Source organism: Danio rerio, chromosome 6 (genome assembly GCF_052040795.2).
Source record: "Danio rerio strain M-AB ecotype USA chromosome 6, GRCz13ab, whole genome shotgun sequence".
In the NCBI taxonomy this organism is placed as follows: Eukaryota; Metazoa; Chordata; class Actinopteri; order Cypriniformes; family Danionidae; genus Danio; species Danio rerio.
The window spans coordinates 47,793,231-47,817,874 of NC_141026.1; the positions used below are offsets into that span (position 1 = coordinate 47,793,231).

General features: G+C 32.5%; 1 protein-coding gene across 11 annotated transcripts in view; it reads left to right on the forward strand.

Moving 5' to 3' along the window:
* Positions 1 to 24,644, forward strand: part of cntn4 (contactin 4) — a 430,281-nt gene that overhangs the window by 294,812 nt on the left and 110,825 nt on the right. For all 11 annotated transcript variants that reach the window (XR_015492869.1, XR_015492870.1, XM_087256006.1 and 8 more), the window contains 3 exon segments: positions 4,532 to 4,634; positions 5,271 to 5,455; positions 13,476 to 13,615. Coding sequence is in view for 9 of the 11 variants with exons in the window: in XM_087256006.1 (XP_087112132.1) it covers positions 4,532 to 4,634; positions 5,271 to 5,455; positions 13,476 to 13,615 (428 nt within the window). In the remaining 2 variants the exon portion in view is untranslated.

Sequence of the window (24,644 nt, forward strand, 5' to 3'; positions counted from 1 at the left end):
ACTTGGTCAAAATAATAATTATGATTTTTTAAGACAGATTAAATACAGCTGTGGAAATAATTACAAGATCACTTGGAAATTCTCAGTTTTTCTGTATTTATGATTTATAGTTATTTGTTTTATGTATAATTTCACTTTTGTTTTGTTCTTAAAACTACTGACAACTTTTATTACAAATTTCAAATGAAAACGATGTCATTTAGAGCATAAAATGACACTTGGTCAAAATACCAAAACAAAGTTGCCGTGATTTCAGATGTGTTAAAATCTCTTTTTACAATTAACTAATATATATTAACATATTTCCCCAGTAGATTGATTGCATAATACAATTTCATCTAAATTTCATCAAAAATGTCATAATTAAGCACTATTTTGCATACATTTCTATTACAAAATACACACATCAACATTGGATGATGTGTGGATATTTATTTATTTATTTATTTATTTATTTATTTATTTATTTATTTATTTATTATTTTTATTTTATTTTACTTTATTTTGTTGTTGTTGTTGTTGTTGTTGTTGTTGTTGTTGTTGTTGTTGTTGTTGTTGTTGTTGTTGTTGTTGTTGTTGTTTTTCTTTTCTATCACTCTATAATTCAGAACATAATGGAAACGGACAGGAATAATCCCACACTTTTTTGTAGAAATAAATGTATGTAATGAGGCAAATTATGGGTGAACATATCCCTTATAAACACATTCAGAATATAAATATAAAAAAACTGTGATGTTTGGTTAATGTAAGCATTGTTGAAAACAACAGATTTATGTAACTTTAAAAAAAGAAAAACTCATTTTTAGGAAATAGCTTTTAAAAATATGTAGTGTAATTGAAATCAACTAACACAAAGTGATAAAGTGAAAAATAAACGCTTAATGGGCATCCAAAGAGCCTAAAATCTTAAATTTGACAAATGCATGAATATTTATTTTTTTTATCTTCACTTCTTCACCTTGAGAAAGCAACATTTGGTGGAATAACACAGATTTTCAGTCTCAGCAAGTGAAAATGCAAAATGTCATAAATGACAATAATTTAATTTGAAAGTTGGCAGAAATGTTGTCAGAACTTAATGGAATAAAACAAATATTAGCATTTCACTAACATTTTACCTAATAAATACAGTACAAATGGAGAATTTTTGAGCAGTCTTTTGTTTATTTATTCATTTTCATTTATATGTAATCCAAAGTTTATTCAAAGGTTAATAAGCTGTTTCTCTGCACATGTTAAGATGCTGTGGCAGCATGTTTTGGTGCCTCTAGGCTGGCATTATCAAAGGCCCCCAGTCTGAAAGGTCATTTGTCTTAGACTGATCTAATTGTTGCTTCTCTGTGGGTTTACAATTTGATCACACTCATGTACAAGGGCGATAAAAAGAAATTGTCAAATATCATAACATACAAACAAAATCTAATTTCTCTGACAACATGAAATAAACTTCTTCCAAACCATTTGGTACTTTATTGCTTGATTTTCTGGTTGTTTAAACAAACTTTTGTTCCCTAGGTTTTTTTAATGAAAAAATACATTACACTCGATAATTAATAACAAATTAAATTAATAAGATGCCATGTTTGCAGACTTTTGTCAGAAACCCCATTATTTTTAATCTTATCAATTGAAAATATTATTGATATTATTTTGTCCAGTTGTCATTTTCTAAAGAAAAACAAATGTTTTTTTAATTATTATTTTATTAATTTTGAAACACCCATTAGAGCAAGCAATTAAATTTAATTATCTAATAACCCATTTGTTTCATTATGTTCTATATACACAGTACTTTCAGTAATTTACTGAAATTAAAGTATGTTTAATTGGTCTCAATATAAAACAATATCTGAACATTTTAAGAAATGTATGTAATAAAGTTTAAGTTCAGGGTTAATAACATTTTCACTTTAAAAAACAACTTCATTCTGTGGTTTGGATTTATAAATGATCATGTGACATTGCCCAGCAGGCACAGGATGTCAACATGACATCAGATTGAAGATGAACCCCATTGTTGTGGGGACGTTGCATATTTTTTAAAAATTTAAATTGGGTTGACATCATAAACTGACGACTTTGTCGAACGTTTAACTGAAAATCATCTAAATATCAGTGTCTAATGATGTCAGGATATTTCCACTATGACGTCTATCAGACATTGGATTTTGGTTGCCCTACCTGATGAATAAATGTAAATATGTGACGTCAAAATGACGCTGGTTTAAGATGTTGGCTTGACGTTGGATTTTGATCATTTTCCAACACAACCTAAACTTAACCAAACATCAACATCCAATAAAAAAAGCTTGACGTTGTCAGGACATTGCCACTATGACGTCTATCAGACATTGTATTTTGGTTGCCATTACTGATGAATAAATGTCAGTGTTTGTTGTTAATATGACGCTGGTTTAAGATGTTGACTCAATGTTGGATTTTGATCATTTTTCAACACAACCTAAAATCAACCAAATATCAACGTCTAATGATGCTACAGCTTGACGTTGTGTGAACATTACCACTATGGCTTCTATCAGACAATGGATTTTGGTTGCCATACCTGATTTAAGATGTTTAAGACATATGACGCTGGTTTAACATGTTGGCTTGACGTTGGATTTTGATCATTTTCCAACACAACCTAAACTCAACCAAACATCAACATCCAATGAAAAAAGCTTGACGTTGTCAGGACATTGCCACTATGACATCTATCAGACATTGTATTTTGGTTGCCATTACTGATGAATAAATGTCAGTGTTTGCTGTTAATATGACGTTGACTCAATGTTGACTCAATGTTGGATTTTGATCACTTTTCAACACAACCTAAAATCAACTAAACATCAACGTCTAATGATGTTATAGCTTGACGTTGTGTGAATGTTACCACCACGATGTCTATCAGACAAAGGATTTTGGTTGCCATTTCTGACAAACAAATGTCAGTATTTGACATTAATATGACGCTGGTTTAAAATTTAGGCTCAATGTTGGATTTTGGTCACTTTCCAACATAACTTAAAATCAACATCTAATGATGTTACAGCTTGATGTTGTGTGGAGGTTATCACTATGACGTCTATTAGACGTTGGATTTTGGTTGTCATACCTGACGAATAAATGTCAGTATTTGACGTCAATATTATTCTGGTTAAAGCTGTTGACTCAATGTTGGATTTTAGTCACTTTCTAACACAACCAAAAATCAATCAAATATCAACGTCTAATGATGTTATAGCTTGACGTTGTGTGAACGTTACCACTACAATGTTTATCAGACGTTGGATTTTGGTTGTCATAACAGGTGATTAAATGTCAGTATTTAGCGTCAATATGATGCTGGTTTAAGATGTTGGCTCGACCTTGGATTTTGATCACTTTTCAACACAACCTAAAATCAACCAAATATCAACGTCTAATGATGCTACAGCTTGACGTTGTGTGAACATTACCACTATGGCGTCTATCAGACAATGGATTTTGGTTGCCATACCTGATGATTAAATGTCAGTATTTGACGTCAATATGACGCTGGTTTAAGATGTTGACTCGACATTGGATTTTGGTCACCTTCTAACACAACCGAAAATCAACCAAATAACAACGTCTAATGATGTTACAGCTTGACATTATGTAAATATTACTACTATGACGTCAATGAGACGTTGGATTTTTGGTTGCCATACCTGACGAATAAATGTCATTATTTAACGTCAATATGACATTGTTTTAAGATGTTAGCTCGACAATAGATTTTGGTCACCCGATGTCACAACCTAAATTTAACCTAATATTAACAACACATTGTGGGCCTGCTGGGTAAAGACTAATGACTACTGAAAATTCACACTGAATCAATTGTTTTTAAAATGTAAAAATGCAGTATGTTTTTAGTGTCAGAATAGGTAGGGTTGAGGATAGAATACAAAGACTGTACAGAATAAAATAAATCATTACATCTAAGGTAAGTACTCGCAAAGATATCTATTCAAGTCTGTGTGTGCATGACGTCCAACTGGCTGACATCCAACCGATGCCTTGTCAGTATTGTGCTGTAGCTCAGGTTGTCTAAAATCCTGATGTTTGTATTTGACCAACATGAGGCACTCAAAGGCTACTTTCGCAGTGTGATCTCCAGGCACAATTTCAAAGCCCATTGTACATGTCCCTCTACCTGAGGCGCTACAGAAGGAGATGATTGCCTCTCTTCAACCCTTCCTATTTGGCAGCGCTGACATAAACGTCCAGCGTTAGACATTGCAGATAAGCATCTCTTTGAGTCCCTCAGACAGCTTAGTCTCCAGGCTGATAGCACACCTCACATAAAATAAAATAAAAAAACACTGATATCAGGGCTCCCGCAATCCCAGAAACCTTTCAGAAGGTGCAAAATAAATTATGCAGCAATAGTGAAAGAGAAAGATTGAAAATTGCTGTTGCAGATAGAGTAATTGATAGCTTTTGTTGAATATAATTGCAATATTTCTTCCTGCGAGTGACAAATAAGTGTTTCTTTTTGTAGGTGTTATGGGAGAATATGAGCCAAAGATTGAAGTACAGTTCCCGGAAGTTGTGCAAGTGGCTAAAGGTTCAACTGTGCGCCTGGAGTGTTTTGCATTAGGAAAGTAAGTATCTGTTGAGAATTTGCGATATGCTTTATTGTTACGTGTTTAAGTTATTAAGTTGGATGAGTCTCTAATAGTGCTGGGTGAAAATGAGAACACACAACCGATGGGGATGTCTGAGACTTATTTTACATCTTGTAAAAAAAAATACATATATATATATATATATATACATACATACATACATACAGTATATATATATATATATATATATATATATATATATATATATATATATATATATATATATATATATATATATATATAATTTTTTTTTTTTACAAGATATAAAATAAGTCTCAGACATCACTAGAGTGTGTGTGTGTGTGTGTGTGTGTGTGTGTGTGTGTGTATATATATATATATATATATATATATATATATATATATATATATATATATATATATATATATATATATATATATATATATCTTTAAAAACTATTTTAGAAAATGTATATTTTTATCTAGTTACTTTTTTCTCTTAGAACTGTGAGAGAAAAGTGTGATTCAGGACATACAGTCACAATAATTTCTTTGTATTCTGTATTTATTTTTCACTATTGTATTCTATTGTACTATCTATTGTGTCTAGTATTATGTCTAATATCTATTGTGATATCTCCTCCACCTCAGTCCTGTACCATCCATAAGCTGGCGTCGAGTAGACGGAGTCCCTTTCGCTCGTAAGGTGGATGTAAGAAAAACCAGCGGCGTGATGGAAATCCCTTACTTCCAGCAGGAGGACGCGGGTACATACGAGTGTGTGGCAGAAAACAGCAAAGGAAGAAACTCCGTGCAGGGAAAGCTCTCTTTCTTTGGTAAGTTGCCCTGAGAGGCATGAATATTTGAACGGCTAAAGCCACACGTCACGTTCATTGAAGTGAAGGACATGATGCAGGACTCTGACCAGCAGAGAATCAACTTAAGGCTGGATGTTGTGCTTTAACTGTGCATCAAAATGATTAAAGCCTCGCGCTCGTGATGCCTCTAATATTTTTATCCAGATTAAAAAGATGAGAGGGTGACCTTGCGCCTGACCCTCTGTGTGTGCCGCTCTACCAGATGGCATCATGATTGGGATCCAATTTGACTCCAGATCAAAGCTGTTAAATTTCGCTAGACTTAGATGAAGGACACGTATGCCAGAAAAACACTCAGCTGAGCGGCATCTGGATCTGGCATCGGATTTTTTGTGTGATTGTCAAGAAGTAATTGTTGATTTCAATTTTTCCTTTTTTTTTTTTTTTTGCAAGGACTTTTGGACTTGAATTTTTTTCAGGATTAAAGGCTTAGTTGGTGGTGCTTGATTGTTTGCTTCTGGTCATGAATGATACTTGTAATTGTGTGGCGTATTAAAAAGAGGCTGTTATTTAGGAAGCAATATAGGATCTACTGTATCATTTGTACCTGCCACATTATGAAACTAAAAATAAGGGCATAGATTTAAAGGGATAGTTCACCCCAAAATGAAAATTCTGTCATCATTTACTTGCTTGTTCAAAATGTATTTGAGTTTCTTTCCTCTGTTAAAGACAAAAGAAGATTTTTTTAAAAAGTACCTGGTATTGACTTTCTTCTGATAATTATTTTAGTCCCAGCAAGCAGCATTTTTAAAAATGTCTTCTTTTGGGTTCAACAAATAAATGATGAGGTAATTTTCTTTTGTTATATCAAGTGAAGTCTCGTATACTGTATTTTGCCCCTTTAGTCTCTTTCACACAGTGATGCCACTAAATAACACAAAAGAAGATATTTTGAAGAAAGCTAAAAACTGGTAACCATTGACTTCCATAAACACAAACAGAGACAAACAGATTTGTAGAAATGAATCGTGTGTAAATGATGACAGGATTTTTTTTTTTTTTTTTTTTTAGTTTTTTAGTTTTGGATAAACTGTCCCTTTAAGACAGATCAAAGAATAAAAGATTATAGAAATGTTTTAAGAATACTTTTGAATAGTGGAGGTCAACTTCTCCACTCAATCACTCATGGTGGTTATAGATAGATAGATAGATAGATAGATAGATAGATAGATAGATAGAAAGAAAGAAAGAAAGAAAGAAAGAAAGAAAGAAAGAAAGAAAGAAAGAGAAAGAAAGAAAGAAAGAAAGAAAGAAAGAAAAAGAAAGAAAGAAAGAAAGAAAGAAAGAAAGAAAGAAAGAAAGAAAGAAAGAAAGAAAGAAAGAAAGAAAGAAAGAAAGAAAGAAAGAATCCCATGTATGTACCTTTGGCTTACACTTGTTTACTATTGCAATTGGCATGAATCGTAAATTAAGACCCCAATGGCGAGGCCCAGGTTTCTAGTTAGTGTTCTGTGACTCAGAGACTTATGAGGAGAAGCATATTAAATATGGACTTTAAAATGAAGGGTTCATAACCTTTTCCCTTCTCTGCCGTGTCGGCTCGGCGGCATTGTTCATACAAGACAGCTCCCTATTAAGTAAGTACCTGTAGGCTAGAGAGCACTGGGATTTATCCTCCCCTTCTGGGATCCTGCACTGGCTCTAATGCTGTATCCACATGCCCAGTGGCCCATTTACTGGAATAGGAGCTTGCTTAATGTTTTATTATCCCCGTTGTCTCATTGTTTATATTCCAAACTGTGTGCAATGTGGAGAGACAGGTTCCTAGAAAAGGGAAGTTCTCCTAATGGGATTGTGCCGGTGATTTATAAATGTATTAATTAGATAAATAGCTTCCGCACATTGTAAAAGTGAATGTAATGAAGGGAGGCGACCGGTCATATAGACGTGGTTTTGTTTCACTACTGCTTCTTGTTCTCCTGCGGGATATTTATGATAATTGAAATGGGCTTTTTTTCTTGCTCGGCTTGTGCTTCTGTTGTTTCTGTAGGAGACATGTTGTGTTTGCTTAAAGAAAGGTTTTTGCATGAAAATTTCTCATGAGTTGATTACATTTAAAAAAGTATGTTAACATTATTATTTTATTTTTTATTTTATTATTTGGAACCAATTATAACATAATATAAATTAATAATAACATAAATAATAATAATAATAATTATTATTATTATTATTATTATTATTATCCATTGATTCATTAATTTTCTTTTCAGCTTAGTTTCTTTATTAATCTGGGGTCGCCACAGCAGAATGAACCGCTAACTTATCCAGCATATGTTTTACGCAGCGGATGCCCTTCAAGCTGCAACCCATCACTGAGAAACACATACAGACTCATTCACACACACACTCAAACACTACGGTAAATTTTAGCATACCCAATTCACCATACCGCATGTCTTTGGGCTTGTGGGGGAAATCGGAGCACCCGAAGGAAACCCACGTGAATTTATTTGTAAAATTATTTGTTATTATTATTATTATTATTATTTGTTATTATATTGTTATGTACTATATTTATTATTTATGCTACTATGATTGTTATCATTGTTATTTTTATTATTATTATTATTATTATTATTATTATTATTATTAATATTAATATTATATTTTTATATTGTTATTTATAATATTTTTATTATTGCTATTATTATTATTATATTATATTTATAATTATTACTATTATTATTATTAATAATATTATTATTAGTATTATTATTAGTTTAAACACTAATTAACTATTATTATTTGTTATTATATTATTATTTATTATGTTTATTATTATTATTATTTTATTATAATATTTATCATATTTTTTCATTGCTATTATGTTATTATTATTATTATTTGTTATTATTATGTATTATATTTATTATTATTATTATTATTATTATTATTATTACTTTTTATTATTGACTAAATATCAACTAAATTAAGACTTTCAATGTGATTTGAGACCAAAAAGAAGCATATTAGATATACAGTTTAAGTCAGAATACTGTATTATTACCTCTCACCCCTTTTTTCCCTCTGTTTCAGTTTAACAGAGAGACATAATAGTTTTATTACCCATTTCTAATAACTGATTTTTTTATCTTTGCCATGATGACTGTAAATAATATTTTACTAGATATTTTTCAACACACTTCTATACAGCTTAAAGTGACATTTAAATGCTTAACTAGGTTAATTAGGTCTACTAGGCAGGTTAGGGTAATTAGGCAAGTTATTGTATAATGATGGTTTGTGTTGTAGACTATCGTAAAAAAAAAAAAAAAAAAAGGTTAAAGGGGCTAATAATTTTGACCTTTAAATAGTTTTTAAAAAAATTAAAACTGCTTTTATTCTAGCAAAACAAACCAAATAGGACTCTAATTTGGGAAAAATTGAAAAAAAAGAAAAATACATTCAAATGGGGGCTAAAAATTCTGACTTCAACTGTATATTATTAAATGTTTTTATTTATCTCGATGTCACAGCTGGCATTTAAATAAACACTCACTGTTGTTGTTCTGTGGTAGGATTAGACAGACACTCAGAGCTCACTATTCTTGTCTCTGCATCTCACTCTCATCCCTTTGCCAGGTGATAAAAATCTGTAATGTTATTTTGAAGTCCTGTGGACTTAGGCCTACGAGACATTGGTCAGCAGAGCAGTGAAACGAGCAGATCAATAAGTGTAGCTCATGTTTATCACTTCCAGCAGCAGGAGAGATACTACAAGCCTTGCTTTCTTTATTTCTGCTTGATTAGCAATTGGCCACAAATGTTTTTTGTTGCCTTCATTAGTTCTTTGTATTGCTTTTGTACATCGACACACACCGGAGAACACAGGGCTTAACATTATCACACTGGCCAGTCTCTGAATGCACCAAATCCTTTTTTATTATTATTAATTAAAATATGTTATATAATATTGTTATTTTAATTTAATTTAATTTTATTTTATTTTATTTTATTTTATTTTATTTTATTTTATTTTATTATTTTATTTTAGAGAAGGAGCTTGCAATTATATAAATGCAGTCTGGTGTGCTGCATGCTTTAGTGATTCTGCATTTGAAAAACACAACATACAGCAAAACATTTCACCTAGTTTGTAATGAGAATGGTTTAGAGATCTGTTGTTAACAAGCAGTTTTAAAGCAAAATAAAAGCTTTACAGTGTAACTTTTGAAAGCAACCACAAAGAACTTTTACAATCACTTATGAATATTAAGTATTTAGTTTTAGTATCTAGGCACAAATATGAAAAGGGGGTTTAAATTATGTTTTGTGTGTAAAAGGACTCTCGATATTTATTATTAAATGGCTGGTTTTTTTTTATTTTATTTTATTTATTTTAATTTAATTTAATTTAATTTAATTTAATTTAATTTAATTTTAATTTAATTTAATTTAATTTTATTTTATTTTATTTTATTTTATTTTATTTTATTTTATTTTATTTTATTTTATGTTATTTATTTTTAATTAAATTACATTAAATTTAATTAGTTTTAATTTTATTTAATTTAATTTTATTTTTATTTTTATTTTATTTCATTTTATTTTATTTTATTTTAATTTTATTTAATTTTATTTTATTTTATTTTATTTTATTTTATTTTACATCTTGAATATGGAAGGTCAAGTAAAAAAAAAATAACCAAAAACTTTCTTGAACTAGAATATTTAAGTTATTGACACGTTAACCTAGAGACATAATGACTGGTCTGATTGTGGCATTTGGCCAGGGTTTGGATTAAGTTTCACAAAATGCTTCTTACATGATACAGTACGATTGCTACAGTATGGCTAGTGGAAGTGTCTATCTATCATAATCACAGTATGCTACTGAACAAGCTTTCGGTTGGTGTTAAGGATGCTGAGAGCTCATTTTGACCTCTCTACCTCTCGTTCCTCTCAAGTTTGACTTGTGGGCGTGAAGTGTTGAGCGTGATTGTGTGCCCCGTGGGCAAGGCTAAGTCAGGCCCTGACTGCTTACTCTCATTTAAACAGTGGGCTTTAAAAGTCAATACTCATCCAGTGACTGCCAGATACTGTAGACTGACTGCCACTGAATAAAGCTTCCAAGCTGTATTTTGCTCCTCAGTGCTGGAAATGTGACCGGTTTGCAGAAAAATAGACTTAATTAAAAGTTACAGTATCACATTGTTCCAAAGCTGGTTGACTTTCTTCTTAAGCTCAAGGAATTTAAAGAATTGTTGTTGCTTGATTCAATACAGTTAGTGTCCATATGATGTTTTAGACTTCAAAAATTCTGATAATTCATAAAAATGAAGAAAGTTATAGATGAAACAGTGGCTTGTTTGATAGCACTGCCACCTCATAGCAAGAAGGCCACTGGTTCGAGTCCCGGCTGGAAAATAGCATTCTGTATGGAGTTTGCATGTTCTACCCATGTTGGCATGGGTTTCCTCCCGGTGCGCTGGTTTCCCTCACAGTCCAAACACATACGCTATAGGTAAAATGGAAGAACTAATTTGCCTGTAGTGTATGTGTGTGGATAAGTGTGTATGAGTATTTCCCAGTACTGGGTTGCAGCTGGGTAAAACAAATGCTAGATAAGTTGGCGATTCATTACACTGTGGCGACCCCTGATGAATAAAGGGCCTAAGGAAAACGAATGAATATCAAGTTGTTCATTGTTTATCTTTGTTTACCTTTTTCCATTACTGAATCATTTTTGTGAACCGAATCAAATGATTCACTGCAAAGATTTGACTCAAGAATGATTCATTTATAAATTTTCCAGAATGTAAACTAAGCGCAATAGTTGTATTACCAAAAAAATTCAGTTATGGAAAATTGTATAAGTGATAAGCCTTTGGAAATAACCTACTGTGTCAGTGGTGAAGTTGTTAATCGGTTAGATATACTAGGCATAACAAAAGAAAGCATAAAATTTTGCCATTTTTATGTTTTATTTGATTTTTTGTTTTTTTATGTTGGTGCGTTACAGTTTCTATTGGTTTTAAATAGTTTAAGCCATGAAGTAATAAATGATTACAAATATCTATTAGGCCGTCATGGTGGCGCAGTGGGTAGCACGATGAATAAGCTAAATTGGCCAGAGTGTGTATGAGTGAATGCATGAGTGTGTGGCTGTTTCCCAGTGTTGGGTTGTGGCTGGAAGGGCATCTGCTGCATAAAACTTATGCTGGATAATTTGGTGGTTCATTCCGCTGTGGCGACCCCAGACTAATAAAGGGACTAAGCCAAAAGGAAAATTAATGAATGAATAAAATTGTTTATTGTTATCTTTGTTTACCTTTTTCCATTACTGTGAACCAAATCAAATGCTTCACTGCAAAAAGTAGACTCAAAAGAATGAATTATTTATGAAGTTTTCAGAATGTAAAAGCACAGTAGCTGCATTATCAAATAAAATCAGTTACAGAAAAAAAATATATAATTTTTTACTGTTAGATGATAAGCCTCTGGAAAAACAAACCTACTGTGTCAGTGCTGAAGGTGTTAACCGAATAGATACGTTTTGTTGAACCCTTCTGTTCACATTAATTAAACTAATTTAAAACTAGCAGCTTAATAGTGAGGTTAGTACAGAAAAACTGCATTACCCATGATGCTATGCAAAAAATCCACCAATCAGAGTAACAGTGAAAAAATCACACCAAAAAAAAAAAAATTTCGCATTTTTATTTTTTATTGTATTGTTTTATTGTGTCGGTGTGCTATATTTTCTATTAATATTATATCTATATTTTAAATTTTTAATTATTTAAGCCATGAAGTAATAAAGGATTTAAAAATATCTGTTTTAAAAGCATTTTTTTTTTTTTTGCCACCATTGTCTTTTTGTCAGCTTTAATTTTTAATGAACTTTAATCAAAGTTTAAATATATTGCAAATTTTTACTCAGATTGTTGGTTTGTTATTAGTAACTAATAAATTTATGGTAACTAATAAACATAACTTTTCCGAATTTAATTGTAATGTGTGCCTTCTGTAGAGCAGTTTTGAAAAGTGCTATACAAATAAGCTTAAATTTAATTGATATCTTGGCTTACAACATTTTAATAAAGACCATAGTTAAAGAACATAGTTAAAGAAACAGTGTTGCTGGAACATTTGGCAGTCATTGATGCATTAAAGCATTTTTTACATTGTTAATTGTTAGCTTGGGTGGCGCAGTGGCGCAGTAGGTAGTGCTGTCGCCTCACAGCAAGAAGGTTGCTGGTTCTAGCCTCGGCCGGGTCAGCTGGTGTATCTGTGTGGAGTTTGCATGTTCTCCCTGCTTTCGCGTGGGTTTCCTCCGGGTGCTTCGGTTTCCCCCACAGTCCAAAGACATGCAGTATAGGTGAATTGGGTAAGCTAAACTGTCCGTAGTTTATGAGTGTGTATGGATGTGTAAGGGCATCCGCTGCGTAAAAAGATTTGCTGGATAAGTTAGCGGTTCATTTCGCTGTGGCGACCCCAGATTAATGGACTAAGCCGAAAAGAAAATGAAGGAATGAATGAATAATTGTTAGCTTAATATAATTTTACCTCTTCTTGTCCATCTTTTTTCTTTCTTTTCAGGAAAAGAAACACCTATAAATGATTCTCTGAATGCATTGTTGGTCAATAATTTACTAGGTTTGAGTTACATGCATTTAAAAGATAAAGATCAATAGAGCTTGTTTATAATTAAGCCATAATTTACCATAATGGAACTGGTTGAAGTATTTTATGGCAGTAGCTTTTAGACAATACCAATATATTAGATGTGATTTTCTTCCCGTTCACCCATCTAAGAGGAAATGTGAATCAGTTGGCCTGCGTCTGCTTCGCCCTTACTAATAATGTTGTTTTCTTATGTGTCATTATTGTGATTACATCACACCATTCCCCACAGTTCATGGCTCCAGAATGTACTGCTAGTCTGCTTTTGAAGGACACGTAACAGGTCATAATCAAGGTTAAAGTAATTCTGTGTAGTCATTATTACCTCTGCTGTTGGTTGTTTCAGCCTCGCCTCAGTTAATTGAGAAGCCGCAGGATGTGCAGAAGCCCATCGATGACTCTCTGGTGTGGGAATGCAAGGCCACGGGGAAACCAAAACCCTCGTACAGGTGGATGAAGAATGGAGAAAACCTGGAGCCCACTGAGGTCAGTTCACCTCTGAGATTTGAGGACGGTCAACAGACTTTTGTAGCAGATGTGCAGATACTGCTAATGAGTGATGATAAGAATTTCAGACTAGAATTTAAATGCAAGACTAAAGTGAAATTCAGTTACAGTGTAAATTTGCTGTTAATGTACTGATCTTTAGACCATGCAAGATGTAGACAGTGCTTAATTTGAGCCAGATCTTGATGTATCCTGTTCTGGAAAATGTCACAAATATGATGGTAGTCACCATGCGCAAGTTAAAGCAAAAGTCACGTTATTAATGGCCATCAACAATATTTATAGCCAATCGGCTTCCTTATATTTACAATCACTCTCATCGGTTGGTGATTGTGTCGTGAGCAGCCAAAAAAAATCATGGCATAGTGGCCAACCTAAATAATATTTTTATTTTCAAAATGACAAAAAGGCAATCACGCATGTATTAATTTTTTTAAACTAAGAGTAAATCTAATAATGAGCCTGATCAAAAGAGATCTCAAGAAGATGAAACTGCGTGAATGGATCAGGATAGCAGGAGACAGAAACAAAGCAATCTCAAGTCAGCCAGAAAACATGACAGAAGAGGTAACTGTGGGCTCTTCTCAAAGATTAGACTGTGTGTCATTTAATTATTTCTTTGGCACATAACGTGAAATGAACTGAATAATGATTGTTCATACGATTTATGTTTGTAGCTACATGTTTTTATTATCCATGACTGACCTTTAATGTTAAATGGCACAAAATAATTAAAGACCGTTCAGAAATGTGATGCTCTTTTTTTGTGCTATTATCGTTTAATGATGTCAAGCTCTGGGTAAACTGAAACTGATTGGTGGACGTCGGTCACGGTTACTTTAATTTCCTGGTTTTGTTCCGGGTATTATTCATTTGCAAATAAAGCACTGGATGTAGGTGACTTTTTAAAAGAGAACTTTAAGCTGAAAACATGGTGATTCATTAGATGCAACTCAGCATCTAATGATGCCTTAAATGTGAAAAAATACTCATGCTGGCAAAATAAAATTAATATCCATTGCTATTGTTGATGTATTGGGGTCTTATGAGGTAAAAATAGCTGGTCTGCTCAAGAAACTGTACATTATTTACATTTTCATTATTAGATCACTGTCTCCACGCCAGATAAATAAAATTAAGCCCCTGATGCCAGATCTTGTCAGGAAATTTCGGTTTCTCTAGGTATTTGGACAACAGGTCAGCAGTTTCCAATACCCAAACCTGTTAATCAGTATTCAACTGAATTCACAGCCTACTATCAATATATGAGTTGACTGTGGAAGGAAGCCAGAGAAGAACATAAGCAAGAGATGTAGTGATGATAATAAACGAGCAGGGTTTATTAAAGAATCGTAGCTTTTTCTATCTTAGTCTTTCGGTGCGCTCTTATACATTGTATGAACAGCACAAATAAAACAAATGTGATTATACATCAGTCCTCAAGACCTTAAATTAGCGACATATCCTCACATCAGTGGAGAGGAACATTTCATGAAACGCCATTACTGTAAGTCTAGGACTAAACAATGGAAAAAGTACTAAAAGCAGAACAAATAATAAGGAATATATAAAATAAAGCAATCAAATAAATGAATGAATGAATCAAATAAATGGATGACTAAATTAATAACTAAGATGTATGAATGATTATATATACAGTATATATATGATGAATGAGACCACAATTTCAGGGAAAAAAAATAGTTGACCTTCTTTAATTAAAGGATATTATTTACTTTCCCTCCATTTGTTTAACACCTGTTAGAGTTTCTTTGAGTTTTGAGGATGCTTTATTCTTCAAGATCATTCTTTTAGAATCACTTGAATGTGAGTAAATGATAAGGACATCTTATGATGAGGACATCTCTTTAATATGGTGGCCGGGAAGTGCAAAACAACATTCAAAAGTGTGAAACAGTTCGAGATAAATTTACATTTTGAAAAACATTTTTACCTATCATAAGTCACAATTACACAGGAAAAATGATTTTACCAAGGACAAAACAAATTTACATTTTAGAAAAAAAAATTTACAATGAAGGATTTCTTACGGAAAGGGAATTAGTTAGAGTATGGACACGTCTACACTTCAAATTTTTCCCAGAAATAGTAAACCATCCCAGAACCTTTGGCATACTCTTTTCAACTTGCCATGGTTTGGGACACACTAATTCTAATTTTAAATACTATTTAGGATGGATAGTATGCTAATTGGGACACAGCAAGAGTAAGTGGTCTTAAACTCGATTCCTAGAGGGCCACAGCTATGCAGATTTTAACTCCAACTACCTCCAACTCATAGTCTTAATAGTTTCTAGTAGTCTTGAACATCTTGATTAGTTGGAGCTGTGTTTAATTAGAGTTGGAGCAAAACTGTGTAGAGCTGCGGCCCTCCAGAAATTGAGTATGAGTCCCATGGTGTAGCCCCAGGGGTGCCCAATCCTTTTCCTGGAGATCTGCGTTCCTGCCAATTTCAGCTCCAACCCTGATCAAACAGAACTAAACCAACTAAAGGTGCAGTCACGCTGCACTTTTCTCTTCATAGACTTACATTCATATGGATGTGAATGCAGCAGACCACAAACACAAGCTCGTGCAACAAGTTTCGCAGTTCATTGCGTTGGAAAGTTCAAGCATGGTGAACTCTGACCTGCGAAATTGCATTGTGATTGTGTGAGATCAAAACATGACCTCTCTGGACAGATATTTAATATATGGACCAATTACTCGCTTTTTTAATGTCTCATCATCTTGTTTAATCCCACCCTTTTTCACATTGGCGTACAACAGTATTTTGCACACACAAACTCTAATGTGACTGCGGCATAAGTCCAATCTGAAGGCGCATTTGTTAATTACAGACAGGTGTGTTTGATCAAGGTTGCAGCTTAACTTAGATCTCCAAGAACAGGATTGATGGTGTAAGGATGAGGGTGAGTAAATTAGGACCAATCTTTTTTGTTTGTGTGTAGTTGATGTATGGTTTGTTATGATATGATAATATTTGTTCGAGGTTTGAACACCAAACTGTTTGAACACCAGCGTAAAAAAAAAAAAAAAAATCTAAATATCAATATTAAATTACCTTTAAAGTTGTCTTTCTAACAAAGTTTTGATTCATCTACAATAGGAGATTGTACAATATACCTTCCTGGAACATGATATTTATATAATATTCTAATGATTTTTGGTATAAAATAAAAATCAATGAGGTCCAGTGTTGTTTAGAGCCACGATTAGGATTCAGGACTCAAATAACCTTTCATCTACAGAATGCAGAAGGTCATTCAGGCTTTGAAAGGCATGAGCAAATCATGACAGAATTCGTTTTTTGAGTAAATTATCCCATGAAATTTAAATAATTACAAACAATGTATGATATACAGTGCTCAGCATAATTAAGTACACCCCATTTTGAAAATGAATAATTTTATCCATTTCTCAGAGAATGTAGGCAGTGTATTTTGGTGCATTTAAACAAAACTGATTTTTTAAACAGATAATTTAGTATTTATTAAATTACATTTTAGTCTCCAAACATAGTTAGAAATTAAAAGATAATACAATTAAATTTAAGCTAAATATTGCAAAAAAAAAATTACATCCTACAAAATTTCAACTAGTTTTTTCAATTTTTTGCTTCTCTTGATTTTTCCTCTTTTTTTTAATTTGTATTTCATATTTTTCTATAACTTTCCCAGTGTTGAGTTGCAGATATAAGGGTATCCGTTGCATAAAAACATATACTGTATGAGTTGGCAGTTCATTCCACTGTGGCGAGCCCTGATTAATAAAGTGACTAAGCTAAAAAGAAAATGAATGAATGATTTTTCTGTAACATAAATTTGAGTGTACTAGTTTTTGGACCATTATCGTAAGATCAATATTTGGCTTAAGTACTAATTTAATATATATGCACAAATATAGTATTGTATAGCTTCCTATTAAAATATAAATTTAAAAGAGAGATTTGTGAGGGGTGTACTTGTATATGCTGAGCACTGTATTTTAAAAGCTATGTGAAATACATGAGATGTTGAGAAATGTGTTACTTATTTTCTCATTTTTAGGTTATATCAGTGATTTAGTAACAGTCAACACAGTAAATCTGCCAGCAATCTTTATTAACCTTGTGAGGCCAACGCTTTAAAGTGTATTCCTTAATGGCATCTCTATAACCACCTAAATCAGAGTGAATCCACTGGAGTGCGGACTGTCATCCTGTGGACCTCCTATATAGGCCACTCCAGGAATTATCGAAACAATAGCAAGAGACAAAATTGAGACCATAAAAGCTTCCAAATATCCTGCACTTGTTCTTGCAATGAGAGGGAATAGCCTCCCCAAAAAAATGCAATAAACTCAAGATGGCAATAGGTAGAGGAAAGCACTACCAATATACTCTCCAAACACATTTTAAAGATTGAACCAACGCATTTTCATTCCAGACCACTTCCTTTTGTGTGATTTTGTCAAAGTTATTTTTAAGATGCTTGAAGATGATGGAAAGTGATGTTTGCAGCCCATTTTACTTCCATCGTGTGAATTTTCGATGTAGGCGCTTGATTTTTATCCAATGGGAATTTATTGAGTCAAGAAAAATAGGGAAACTGTTTGTTGAAACTTCAGCAGCCTCTGTGATTTCAAATGAAATGAAAAAGTCAGGTCAGGTAATCCAATTTAAGCTATTTTAATTGAAGACAACTGTTTTTTTCCCTTTGGAATGACATGCTCTGATAAATCCTGCACAATAAGACCAGTTAGGTGCATTAAATTAGTAAATAGGACGGTTTTGATTTCATGTCGACTTTAAATAAGGTGCGGGAGAGGAGCTGGCTAATTACGACTCTTCTAATCATCATTACTGCTCTTCATTGCATAAACATCATTACTGGTTCACAACCTTCAAACATCACCAAACACAAGCACATGAAGGACATTTAAAGGGCTACTTCACCCTAAACTGAAATTTCTGTCATCAGATATACTTACCCTTTACTTGCACTGTAAAAAAGAAACGTAAAAAAATATGCAATTTTCTGGAAAGCCGGGACACCAAAAAATACTAAAAAAATAAATGTAAAAAAAAAAAACCAGTAATTTCTTGCTCCATAAATACAAGTTGTTACTGTAATTTTACAGATTATAACTGTAATGATACTGGTTATTACTGAAACTTTACTAATTAATACTGTTATTATACAGATTATTACAGTAATTTTCAAATTATTAATGTAAATATATAATTTATAAATGTAATTATAAAGATTGATTAATGTTATTTTAAAGATTATTTTTAATATAAAACATATAAAGATTTATAATATACAATGATATATAAATATTTTTATGTTATTTCAAAGATTATTACTATAATTATGCAAGTTATTCCTATAATTATACAGACTAATTAATGTGATTATAAAGATTATTATTGTAATTATACAGATTAATTAATTTGATTATACAGATTAATTTGTGTGATTATGCACAAAATTTCTAAATATTCCATAAAATGTCCCACTTTTAGCATATTTTTTAAACAGAAAAAAATGTTTAAAGGAGGATTAAAAAAAGCTTAAGTACAATTAATTTCTGTTGTCATAAAACACTGTAAATGTAACTATAAACTGAAATTTAGTGTAACAAATATTTGCATGATACGTAGAATAAATTCTAAAAGTATAGCTTGAAAAAATACAAAACTGTTATATATCTATTTTTTATTTCTTTTTACAAATAACACATTTGGTCATGATTTAACAACAAAAACAAAGTTAGTGTCATTTAACTTTAAAAATGAAGAAAATACAGGAAACTTTATTTAAACAACAGAAAAATAACGTAATACAAAAAAATACACAACAGTAAATGTAATGTTCGAATTTTTAATTACAGAAAAGATCTGTAAAGCAACAGGTATTTCACTGTAAAAAAAAAATAAAAATGCAGACAATTACCTGTAAAATAACGTTTATTACCATTGACCTCTATAGTATTAATTTTTTTACTTTTTTTCTACTTTCTAAGTAAATGGTTACATGTATTCAGATTTAGGTCACAATAAGTTTTGATGGTCTGTTTGTTGAAATTAAGTTACATTGCATCTGCATGCCAACTATTTCTCATTAGATTAGAAGTAGAGTTTTAGGTTAGGGTTAGGGTTATTCAGTTAAATGTCTGTTGAAGGAGCGTATCAGCAGATATTAAGCAGAGAGTCTACTAATACTCAAATGGAGCATCAGAATAAAGTGTTAACCAGATTTATCTTTAGTGTTGCACAGAATAAATAAACTCATAAAGACTTTAAAACCACTTGAGGGTAAGTAAAGAGTGAGTACAGTTTTATGTTGGGGTAAACTATACCTTTAAGGTGCAAAATGAATCTAATGATTACTGTGACTTGATTTAGAGTGGACATTCATAGCTATAGACATACGATTCGAGATACTCAACAAACTCCATTAAATCTAAAAGAGCAGAATTTAAGCCTTTTTCCTTAAAGGCCATTAGGAGAAGGCTTGTAAACTTTTACTGTGTACCAGACAAGCTCTTATTGTTTTGTCTTTCTCTGAAATCCGTTTAAACTATGGTGAAAGAGGTGATAAACCTTTATGCGTCTCGACAGCCTGTAATATACAACCTGAGAGTGTTTCACTCAGAATTCCAATCTCTGAGCGTGTCAAGTTATTTTTAGGCACTAGCTACACTATGGTCTGGCGAATAAACAAATCGGTAACTTCATGTAAATTAGCTGGCCAATATGGGCACTAACAAAACAAAAGATATCGATTCATTTAGAGGCAGTGCATAGTCCTGTTTGTGCGCTCACAGACGTGGCCTCTTGTCTTTCTTCATGTGTCACTCATTCTTTTTCATCTTTCACACCGCCAGATTAGAATATCTATCAGCGCTGCATAATTAGCAATCTGTCCACTTTATTGTTTTGCACTTTAATAAAGAGGAGATCCAAAAGAACACTCTGCAGTCACACACGCATTAAAAACTCTAATAAAATTCATTTACTTGCTCTGGACCTCTGGAAATAATTTCTAATGCAGATTTTGCACATTTGTTGAGTGAATTTGTGTTTGAAAAGTGAATTTGCATAATGATCAGCGTTTTACAGGTATGCTTTTGTGCCAAGGTAATTGCCAAAAGGTGCACTTGAATTTTAAATGCTGTGAAATCTCTTTATTTTTGCTTTTTATGGTTTTTAAAAATGATTTGAAAGACCTTGCACGTTTCTGGAAGCGTGTCTCTTTGTGCGTTAAAAAAAATACCACCCTGTTTGTGTCACGACAGACTAATGTCCCAAGGGCACAACATTCCCTTGATTGAATCATACATTTTGATTCTAAAATGTTGATTTTCAATGCATCCCAGTTAAACAAATTAATCAGTGCAGAATTATTACAATCTTCAAATGTCACCGTCAACATCAGAGCTTTAATCAATTGTATAACTAAAGGTCACAGATGTAGCGAAAGCATGGGTTGTTGACTTATACCATTTGTTATTTTCCCTGCCCTTAATCAATTGGGACCTTTCATGTTCTTTCTGCATTATTGCTAAGGTGACCTGCAGAAAATCTCTTCTTTGTAAATCACTCGCTGAGTTGCTTGGTGTTGAGTGTAACTTGTAAAAGCATAGACTGTGAAGGTTTGGAGGTAGTATCAGTTACATCACCCATCGGTTTCTGAAGAATGCAATAGAAGCTATAAGTAGGTGTGGCCAACCATTGCCTTTTTGTTCGCGTGACATTGCAGACTGGGCAATACCAAACAAGGGCAAAGAGGTGGAGCGTGAGCAGAGCTACAGATGCCTGCTAGCATTTTGCTCAGATGGTCTTTTCTTTTGGAGAAACTCTTTATACTTCATTACCTGCGACTCGTTTGTGTATTCTGACAACTTTTGTTTGGTTGTGTACTATATCAATTGAGTGTTTTGTTTTTTAAAAACACTGCTGTAATACATTGAGCCACTAAGCACTGTTCTTATGACATTTTTCTACAGGAGGAAAACGCTAATTACTTCCAAACACTTAAAATGTAGTCCGTGTAAGTAAATACAAGGTTGTTTATGAAATCCTATAGCCTTAAGCTAATTAATATTTCAGATTCTGGAGTGTTTTACAGTTCTAAAGAAAATTATAAATAATAAATGATCTTAAATAAGCCAAATACATTTATAGATTTGATATATAAGTATATAATTTCACTCACCTGGGAAATGGAGGCCACTTGAAAGGTTTGTCAGCACAATTAAGTGCACATGCAATTTTATCTAAACGTAAGAAACAATTCTAAAAAGCAGCTGACATGTGTAAAGCCACATGAAACAAAACAAAAATATGATGAATATGCCGAGTTCAGTGGCTAATCAGCCGGAATCAGCTATGACAGCGACCATCTGTCATTCAAGTGGCCACACCCTTAATTATGCAGACTTAATATAACTTATAAAGGAAACGGATGAGTTATTAAAAATTCACCCGCTGACAGTTGTCATGAAGGGTAATATTAGCTATATGAACCAAAATCTTTTCTTTTTTTTTGTGCCAGGCTGTAAACACCTTTTTTTCTGCTGTAAAGTTGGCCATTTTAATAGTGGGGAAGCACAGATTTTACAGATTTTTTGAAAATGAAAAAATATAGACTATAATAATAAATTAAAAAAAAAACTTTTATGCTGCAAAAAAATGGTTTCTGATGTGTTTCTCATCCAAATTTTGCCAAACTTTTTCAATAATGAGCAGAATTTTAAATTTTCAAAGTTTTATTTTGATTTAGGGATGTTTTTTATCGCCTTACTGTTCATTTTGTTATTAACATTTTAAAGGTTTAAAATCTGTTTTTGCCTTAATAAATTACATCCTTGTTAGTACTCTTAGGCTTTATTGCAATCTTTATCTCAATGGACAGTGAATTTACTTAATTAATAGCACAAAACATGCAAAAGTAGCAAACACATTACTTTACATGCTGTCATTAATCTATATATACAGCATGTTTAGCTCTGGGCTCAGAAAGTTCTCAAAATATAATTTTATCCTACATTTTTTCAGTGTGGGTTATATAGGTAGTTGTTAATTGCAGAGCTTCTCTATAAAAAGGTGAAAAAACAGCTGCAATTTCTGAAAGAGATCAAACCTCAGTCAGCTAAAGAAAAGTAATGCAAAAGCACCTCAAAAGTATTACTTTCCATAAAAATTAACTAAGTAACACAATTAGTTACTTTTTTGGGGGGAGTAACTCAATATTGTAATGTACAACAGTACTTTCAAAAGTCACTTTCCCCAACACTGCAGTCACTGAGAGAAAGGAATATGACGTGCAAGGCACAAACCGTGTCTTGACTAATCTAGTAATAAACGTGTCAATGATCTCGTTCACCCATATCATTGTGTTTTTTGGTTGCACTGAATATAGCTTTTAGTTTCACCTAATATAAAACAGAGTGTTTACAGCAGCTACCAACTGGTAATGAGGCCTATAGCATGAACTAAAGGAGGTATTATTGTCTGTTTGAAGGTGTAGATTTAAATCAAGACTTTGGAAATGAAACGTCTGTGCAGCACATTAGGATGAGATTTGCCGCAACTGTAGTCATGCATTCCGGTTTATGTCCTGATCTTACGGAGTTTGAGCGGTGACATTGCCAATCACCGCGTTTTAGCGCAGATGTGCAGATGGTTCCCTCCCTCAGGTCCCGCCACATGCAAAACTGCTGATTTAAGAGGAATGTCATGGTTAATTAGTACATTAGTAAAGTGAAGCGTCGCCTCACTCTCAACTATATGGCACCATGTGATTTTCCTGTACAGGCTGGTTTGTACCGTATTATGTATTTGTCCTTTTATTACACTTACACAGATATTACTCAAGTGATGTTGTTTATATACTGCTTAACTTCAGTTAATACTTTAGTGACACCATGGAATAACCGCAATTCTATAAATACTAGAATGGCCATAGTTATTCTGAAAGGAAGTGTTCGGTCACACTCTTTACATCGGATAAATAAAATCTAGCTCAGGACGTCAGATCCTGTCAGATATTATCTGTTTTTCTGGGTATTCAGACAACAAGCCAGCAGAGCCGCCCAATAGCCAAACCTGTTAACCAGTATTTAACCGAATTAACAGTCTCCTATCAATATGGGAGTTGACTGAGGAAGCCAGAGAGGAGCAGAAGCAGAAGACAAAGCAACGTTGATAAAGAAAGAGCAGGGTTTGATTAATCTTAGTTGCGTATGATTTAATGCCCAGACTTCGCATGACCACAATAAATCCAACAAGTGATATTATACCATAAGCAACAGTAATTTGCTTCACAACATTGTCCAGTGACAATACAGACCTAAAGTGGAGACTTTCTTTATCTCTTACTCTTGAAAACAAGTGTTGCTTGAGTCCACACAGTCATTAGTTTATGATAATATAGAACAATTGTATAACAATAAAGCAATAATTATAAGAAAAATAGTAATAATAAAATATAAAAACATAATAAAATGACAAATAAAAATCAATATTATAATCAATGAAATGGTATAATGATAATTATATAAATGACTAGTGATCATATGGTTAAATAAAATAATTTAAATGAAGAACAAATAAATATAAAGAAATAAAAATAATACACAACAGAAATGAATGGTTGCTTTCTTAAAGGCATAGGTTTGCTACAAGGATTCTCTGATCCTTAGATTCTTCATTAGGAGAGAAGTATGTAAAATTTAGCTTTTTAAATGTTTTTTACTATTATTAATACATATATATTTGTTTATTAAAGTGTCAGAAACAATGCATTTAGCTTTCAAAGCTGTTACCTTGTTTGTGTTTCAAAATATCATTTTTTTTTAAATGTCCACTATAGTCTTAATGTCTTAAGACCATCTTAATGTAATTAAGAAGCAGAGAGGATTTTTTGTAAAATAGCTGAGGTAGACTTTGATTTAGAGTCTGACAATCAGACAATTAAGAGAATTAGAGACAATTAGA